We start from the raw sequence: 8,843 nt of genomic DNA, 5'->3' as shown, positions 1-8,843 counted from the left end.
TAACACAATGAGGCACAGAGGAACATGTTTGACACTTAGATGACTAGGTCATCTCTTGGATGCTCATGGGTTTTTCAGGTTTACCTATAAATGGGCAATAAGTGGTCTATATTTACCTATAAGTGGTCTCAGACCACTAGGAGTGAGGGTCTTGTTCATCATACCAGGCATTTCAGAAGTGCCAGACTAGGATGAAGGAAATCTAGGATCGGTGGTTGAGAAGAGAGGTCATCAGCAGCTGCTACATAAAAATTGGGACCACTTACATAAGTGGGGGCTATGCTTTGTGCACTGTATCTCTTTCTGTATATGTGAGTTGTGACAACAGAATACAGAAGAAGCTAAAACTGGATGGCATAGATCAATGTGAGAAGCAACTGGATCTGAGCAGTGCAGAGGATGAACTGTAGTAGATGCTGGGGTGCCTGCCTACATTTGTTTTCCTGAACCACAGCATCCATCACTCAGCTTCTGTGAATGTCGGCCGCTAATGGCAGTATGCACTTTTAAACTTAGATTTATTTGTTCATTCAGCACTGCTGCTGCTAAGTCACTTCAGTCGTGTCTGACTCTGTGCGACCCCATAGATGTCAGCCCACCAGGCTCCTCTGTCCCTGGGATTCTCCAGGCAAGAACACTGGAGCAGGTTGCCATTTCCTTCTCCAGTGCATGAAAGTGAAAAGTGAAAGTGAGGTCACTCAGTCGTGTCCGACTCTTAGCAACCCCATGGACTGTAGCCTACCAGGCTCCTCTGTCCATGGGATTCTCCAGGCAAGAGTACTGGAGTGGGGTGCCATTCCTTCTCTGTCATTCAGCACTATGATGGTTTTATTCTTTCATCTACTTATGAATAGCTGTAACGAAGGTCATTTCTTTTTTTGCTGTATAGTATTCAATTGTATCAGTGTAATACAATTCATTTTTCCATTCTCCTGTTGATAGATTCTTTTGCTTAATTGTTTATGGGTTTTGGCTATTACAGACAATCCCACTATGGATATTCTTTTAACCATCTTTGAATACAGACACATGTATTTCTCTTGAGTCTCTCCTAGGAGTGAAACTATTGGATCATAGGGTACACGTACATTCCATAATAGCAGATAATGTTAAACAGTTTTCCAACATAGTTTGCATTTTGTTAGGAACTGTTTCACAACTCTGTGGGCATGAAGATATTATCCTATATTCTGGAAGCTTTATTGTTTTTTAAATTAATTTATTTTCTAATTGAAGGATAATTGCTTTACAGGATTTTGTTGTTTTCTGACAAATATCAACATGAATCAGACATAAGTGTACATATGTCTCCTCCCTCTCGAACCTCCCTCCTATTTCCCTCTGCATCCCACCCCTCCAAGTTGTTACAGAGTCCTTTACTTTTAGATCCATAATCAACTTGGAATGAGGTAAGAGTGAAGTTTAATTTTTTTGCAAATGGAAATCAATTGACCATTTGGCAGAAAAGCACTATTTATTTCAAGATTTCCCTTTGCTGTTCCGCAACACAGTATCATGCAATGTTTGATTGGTTTGACTTTTCTCATAAAAGAGCTTTAATTCTAAGGAAATAATTGGACAGTTATTTGGTTGAAGCTTTTGTAATACTGATATATTATTTCCATTTCACTCTCAGGAAACTGAGGCTTACAGAAGGTAACTAATTTGGTGAGCAAGTTCTTCTAGACAAAGATTCACATTATTAATGCCTTCAATGAGACAGAAATTAATTAGTTAAGCATAACAGTGTGAGACAGGTAACCTCTGCTAAAGCTCTCTGTCATTGTCCTGTGGTGTCCAACTCTGGATCCAAGACAGTTGTTTCAGCTCCCACCCTCATGCTTTCCTCGCAGCTTAGTGGGAAGGGAGACATGCCCCTTATTTTAGGAATGTTACCTTTAAATTGGCTTCTCTGATAACTCAGTTGCTAAAGAATCTGCCTGCAATGCAGGAGATCCCGGTTCGATTCCTGGGTCAGGAAGATCCGTTGGAGAAGGGATAGGCTACCCACTCCAGTATTCTCAGGTTTCCCTTGTGGTTCAGCTGGTAAAGAATCTGCCTGCAATGTGGGAGACCTAGGTTCGTTCCCTGGGTTGGAAAGACACCTTGGAGAAGGGAAAGGCTATCCACTCCAGTATTCTGGCCTAGAGAATTGCTCAATTTCATTCATAAAGCTATTGGCCAAAATTCAGTGATACTGCCACACCCATAACCAAGGGATCCTGGGAAATGAAGTATTTAAGTAGCCAGTGTCTTCCTGAAATTTGGGATCTCTAGAAAACAGGTTTTAGAACTGCTAGCCATAGCTGGGGGTACTTTGTTGCAGCCCATCTGATATTCAGACAAAAGTCTGTAACTCTAGGATATACTGCACAGTCCTTGACAATTAACTGAACTCAAACTTCAGATGTGTATCATCTCCTTTTATTAGAAAATAAAATTACTTAATTCACTTTCACTTAATTCCCCCCGCCCCCGCTTCTGTTCTGTTCTTCTTCTTCTCTCTTTCCTGCCCACCCCACTTTGTCTGCCTCTCTCTCTCTTTTCTCTTCAAAAGTTACGGTGCTCTGTTATTTCCTCTCCATGTCTCCACTGCCTACATTTTGATGACAGGAACATGTCAAGGGGGTGGGGTGAGGGGGTGCGTAGGATCGCTGCAAGTGGTGAATCACAAAGTCTCTCACTTTTTCCTTCTTTTTTTTTTAAACTTTAATTATTAGTTTTTATTACACAAGTAATACATATTCATTGTAGAAAAATTAGAAAACACAGAAAAGCAAAAAGAAAAAATAATCACCCAGAATCCCACTACCCATAAATAACTACTATTAACATTTTAGTGTATGTCCTTCTAGCTTTTTATGCATATATATCAATATATATACATACATAGATATATTTATATATATTTTCTTTTTTTTACAAATATTGTGTCATACTATACACACTGTTTTAGAATATGTTTTTAATCTAATATATATTGTGAACATTATTATTTATTCCCTGAAAAAATTATACAGTTACTACATGCTCATTGTGAAAAAGTCAGAAATTACAGATATGCAAAAAAAAAAAATATATATAGTTGCTCCAGATCTCACCTCCCAGAGATAAATGCTGTTAACATTTTAGCAAATATCTTTTCAGACTCTTTAATGCACATATATATGTAAGTATATTTTTAAAATGGGATGATGCTATAGATATTCTTCTCTGTTTTCATTTAACAATATAATTCCATAAGTATATGTATGGTGCTTCCTCTTAATTGGTGCACAGTATTCCACTGATAGGATATACCATATCTAATCAATCTGATTCTGTGGGTTTATTTACAATTTTTCCCATTCTTCCAAGTAAGTATTCTTTCTTGCATATTTCTTGAATAATAAATGACTACATCTTAGGTCATTTTTTCTGAACTTTTTCAGAAGAATTTCCCTACAGCGGAATTACTTGGTATAGGTGAAAAACACACTGCCCAATTATTTTCCAGAAAGGTGGAATCAGTTTACATACATGCTGCCCTATAAGAGGATGCTCACTTCCAGATTTCCTGGCTGTCCCTGGAAACATTCACTCTTCATATTCTTGCCTTTCTGATACATTAAAAAAGAGTATATCATATTAGCTTACATTTTTGATTACTAGTCTATTCAAATATTTTCATATTATTAGTGCATTATTTTAATTCATGGTACATTGCCAGTTTGTATGCTTGGCTCAATTTTCTACTGGAAAGTTTGATTCTTTTTGAGTCATAAAATGTCATTTATTCATGCATTCGTTATTCACTCATTCCATAAATATGTTTTCACTATTTGCTTTTGTGTTTAGCACTGTGCTGAGGATATAAGAATAAGCAAAATAGACACGGTCGCTGCCTTCTGGAACTTCAGTTTAGTGGGGATAGACAATTAAACAAGCAATAATGAAAAAAGTATAATAAGGAAAAGAAAAAAATGGGAACACTTGGCTGGGGAGGAAGTTGTAGATCATGAAGATTTGCCAAAGGTAGTGGAATTTAAGCTCTTGGTATTTATTAGACATCTGCACTCTTTGTTGCATATATTTAAATTTTTGCTTTCTCTTAATCTGATTTTTTTTTTTACTTTATAGGAATTTTGCATTTTTAATTGGTCAAATCCATCCATCTTTTCCTTTGGTGTTTCTTGCTTCACTACAATGCTTAGAAAAGCTCCCCTCCTACCACCCCACACACACTAAAATTATATCATATTCATCAATACTGCCAGTTTATTTATGTGCTTTAACATTTAAATATTTACTTCACTTAGAATTTATTTTGATGACAGTTTTGAGGTATGGATCTAATATATCCCTCAACAAATGGCTAACCATTTCTCCCAATATAATGTACTTAATAAACCAACCTTTTCTCATAGATGTGAAATGACATCTTTGTAATGTACTCAGTTCTTTTATGTTCTAGGGTTTATAACTTGGCTTTATATTTAATATTAATGGTTTATTCTGGACCATTTCTCATTCTTTCAGTAGTTACCTGAAAGTTGAGCATTCTGCATTTGGTGATGTTCTAGAACACAAAGAAATGATAGACATTGCTAAGGTGTGTGTGTAGGTGGGTGAGAAGTTATTAGGGATGGATATCCTTAATTCTTTCACTTTTGAGACTTTCGGAGGCTGAAATCCCACATGGGATCATTGTCCATCTGGCCAATTTGTTGGCTGTCTAAAATTAATTAAATGCTTTTATGCTCTGTATAAAGCTTAGATTCCAGTAGGTGGCAGTATTGCCAAACAGTAAGTATCCAAACTTGCAGGAGCCCTGAGGAACAAAATGATCTGGCAGGATTTTAGAATTGCTCCAAGAGTTTTCATTAGAGGAGGCATCAGGGCTGTGCTACTTTTAAAGCTCTTCTTTGTACCCTTGAACAATGGCACAATCAGAAGTGTACACTGGATCTGTTCCTAGACGCATGCAAAAGACAGAAGTGGACTGATTTTTAAAAGTGGCGCCTACTGGGGGCCTTTCTTCATACACCTCAACCAAAAGTGCCTTTGGGCCCAGCCAATGACTGAGTCAAAGCCTGGAAATGTGGTTTAAACAATGTGATTGTGGTGGGATTCAAGTGATTTTTATTTTCTTTGTATTTGGTGGTATTTTTCAGATTTCCCACAAAGAACATGCACTGTCTGTAATCTGGAGGAAAAAAAAAAAAAAAATCAACACAGGGTATTAAAAATAGGGTGGTGAAATGGGTGGTTGTGTGCCAGAGAAACCTTATATCCTTTTTTGTTTCAAGCATATGTGCAAATGAAACAAAATGAGTTCAGTGGGCTCTCCTTATCCCTAGAGATCAGCTCAGTGTTATTGCTAATCTGAAAGCAAATTACCAGCAGGAAACAGAGACAGTTATCTCGTGGAACTACACCTGAGGAAGTCCTTTGGTAGGTAACAGGGGGGTGGGGTCAGCTCCTACCAAGATGCACTGGCATACCCAACAGGAGGTGGCGAATTACCCATTGCAACTCTGAGCCAGGGTAGGTTATAGGGACTGTGAGCACTAAATTTAATTTTAGGACCTGTATAGTGAAAGAAGATCTATAAATCTTGGAGTATGTCCACAGGAACTACAAAATTGATCCAAGGCTGGGAAACAGGCACTATGAATAAAAGATAAGGTGGCTGAATTTATTTATCTTAGATACGGAAAGCCTAGCTGGGGAATTAGACAAATCCCTATCTCCATGAATAGCGACTATAGCCCTCCCCAGACATGGAGGTGAGACCTGAATTTATTAACAGTCTTCAGTTGTACAGAGGACAATTGCACGGAAGGTGTTACTTTCACACTGAGACTAAGGCGAGAGTGAGCACAAATTAACCAAGCAGAAGTGATTTAGGTCAGGCATTTAGAAGAAGGTGCTGAACACCAAGACTGGACTTATCTGTTAATAACTGTACATGGATTAGTAAGAACTAGATTGAAGCTAAGGGTTCAATATGGTAGAAGGTGGGAGAGGGCAGAGATGGCAGCTGAGAGTATGCCAGAGTAGGCTCCTTCGCAATTTCTAAAACAATGGACCTGAAGTGAATTAAACTTCAGGAGATGAAAATGAACTGCATTCAGGAAAGGATATTAAGCTTGAATCAAAGCAGATGTGTGAAAATTGGGGTTTGCAGACCATGTAAATTTGGGAGTGGTTACCTGTTTTGCAAAGGAGCAGTCACCCTAGGAGTCTTTCAATAGCATATTCTAACAACTGTTTTATAAGTATTTGATTTAGAAAATTGTGATTTTTCTTGTATAACTTTCAAGGGTATGTCTTGACATGAAGCTAGTCATACTTATAACCATGTATCAGTGGCCAACTCATTGGAACACATCTCTGGACTCCAAGAATAAGGCCAATAACCAGCTGGTGTGATCTAAATAGAGACATGCATAGTCTTTTGAGATCTCTTCCAACTCTTCAATCCTTTCACTTTCAATCAAAAAAACTAGAAGACAATTCCAAGGATAATTTCCACAACAGCAGATATTAGGTTGAACTATATGAAGTTGCCATTTTTAGGTCAAAAACAGTCAAATATCAGCAATTTCATATAATTCAACCTAATATAATTATTCCAGTAGTTCGTCTCTACCTCTTTCCCTCTTCACTGAAGCTACTAAAACCTTGGGTATATTTAGTTTTTTAGGTCAAAATGTTGGTGGATATATAAATGCCTGTGCACATAAATGCTGAGAAATTATAGGGTTGGTATTGAATTCGTGTCTTGGATAAACCACGGATAGCTCATCCTTTTATTGTGCTGGATTCTGGGCCTTTTGTCTGACTTTAGGAATTTTCAGACTATGGAAAACAAGAAAAGAAGTTCAAAGGCTTGATCTTTCAACCCATGGGAAATTCTGCCTGGGAAATGGGCCAAAGGAAGAACAAGGGAAAATATAACAAAATCTGTACCATGTTACAAGTTTAGTGGAGGAAGAGCACAACAAAGCTGTGAGCAGAAAAACAAAGCATGTGGCTTCCTTCTTTCTAGAATAGAGTATTGCTTAATGTGTCCTGCTTGTAAGATTCTAAGCATAAGACAAGACACCAAGTACACGTTGGAAAAGTCTTATCTGCATAGTTATCTAAAATGAGACAAGCTTAGCTTAACTAAAAAGATTTTATTAACAATGTAAAATGTTAAGTATTTTTACGATCTGAGCTAAATCCAGCATGCCCTATAAGATTTAACACTATGCTGATAATGCAGACATCATGCTTCAATTTCAATTAGAACAAAATGTGATAATATTCAATTTTACATTGGAGGGTAATTGTATATGTTACTACACCATTTCCTAACTGGATTACTTCATTCTCCAAGAAGCTGAAAAAGACACCATTGGATCGAAAGGAAATTAGTTGCCCATATGCACTGGTATTAAAGAATTAGGATTATTGTGTATTTACAAAATTTAAATACTTTTCATATACGGTTTTTGTTGCATTGTAAATTAAGACATTTTTCTGTTGAAGCTCTTAGTCTGACAGAATGGAAGACTAAACATAAATGAGTGCAGAGAAAGCAATAGGTCGAGGTGGTATATATTTGATTATAATATTATTTCTAATATTGGTTGGATTTTGAACAGTTTTGCAGTTTTAAATAGACTTCTATGTTTAAAGACTCTCATATGTGATCAGTTGTTTACATAGATCAGCAAGAGCTACAGATATACTATTATACATGAAATAATTTTTCTCTCTATAATACACTTAAAAATTCTTTAAATAATTTAAAAATCATAATTCTTGCATCTGTCATGGTGTGGTTTGGAGCAGACATGTGCAATGTCAGCTTTAAAAAAATCCTTTTAAAAACAGACTGCTTTTTGAATCTGTTTTTTTTTTTTCCTTGACAGCAGCTGCTTTCAAATGTAAAATCATTTAAAAGGACAGCGAAAGGTGGATAAAAGTAATAAGGAAGCTTAGAAAACATAGTCAAAAGCCAATGACTGTGGTTCAGCTGTCTGGAGGTCCTCAGGTTCAGTGATATTTTCAGGTCTTCCCAGTGGTGGCTTCCGGGAGGAATCGCCTAGCTTGAGACGAGACAGCACAGCCCAAAGAACCTTCTCTTCCGTCTTCTAACCAGGGGGTAGGGAGTTAGATTTAGAAGGCTGCTGTCATCTGTGATGGGATAGAATGTACAGGTTGAGTGAGGTACAGACAAAACAACTGTTTTTTAAGGATTGGTCTTAAAAATCCACAGTCCTTTGAATCCAAATTTCTCAACTTCAGTTTCGTTGACATTTTTAGACTAGATCATCCTTTATTGTTAGGAGCTGTCCTGAGCATTGTAAGATATCCAGCAACATCTCTGGCCTCTACTCACTAGATGTCAGTAGCACTTCCCTACCAACTGTGACAACTGCAAATGTCCCCAGACACAGCCACATGTTCCTGGGGTGGGGGCGAAAGTGAAGCCAATAGCCACATTTGAGAACCACTGCTTAGAGTTAAAGGGCTTAGAGGCAGTTTTTCACTTGGGCAATGTATCCTTCTGAGAAAGAGCCCGTGTTTTGGAATAAAATTGGCTTCTTTTCTATAGTTTACTGCTTACTAGTCCTGTGACTTTGAACATATCGCTTAAGCTCATTAAGCTTCATATTCCCCATATGTAAAATACAGTTTAATAATACTTACCCTAGGTGAGAGCTAAATGAAATAATCTATTAAAACATTTAGCTTGGTTGGTGACTTTGGTGCCTAGCATAGAAGAAGGACTTATTATTAATAATAATATAGCTATGATTAACTATTTTTCCTTTACATAGGACCTTGTTTTACCTCAATTCACTCAC

The 8,843-nt window shown here is 37.2% G+C and overlaps 1 protein-coding gene across 2 annotated transcripts in view; it reads right to left on the bottom strand.

The window, feature by feature from the left end:
• Positions 1–2,694: 2,694 nt before the first annotated feature.
• Positions 2,695–8,843, bottom strand: part of RGS7BP (regulator of G-protein signaling 7 binding protein) — a 109,421-nt gene continuing 103,272 nt past the window's right edge. For both annotated transcript variants that reach the window (XM_010845511.1, XM_010845512.1), the window contains exon 6: positions 2,695–8,169. In XM_010845511.1, the coding sequence (XP_010843813.1) occupies positions 8,078–8,169 (92 nt within the window). In that variant the 3' untranslated portion in view covers positions 2,695–8,077. The remainder of the gene's footprint in view (positions 8,170–8,843) is intronic.

The sequence above is a fragment of the Bison bison genome, unplaced genomic scaffold (genome assembly GCF_000754665.1).
Source record: "Bison bison bison isolate TAMUID 2011002044 unplaced genomic scaffold, Bison_UMD1.0 scf7180017864218, whole genome shotgun sequence".
Classification (NCBI taxonomy): Eukaryota; Metazoa; Chordata; class Mammalia; order Artiodactyla; family Bovidae; genus Bison; species Bison bison.
This window is presented reverse-complemented; position numbering and strand designations above follow the sequence as displayed.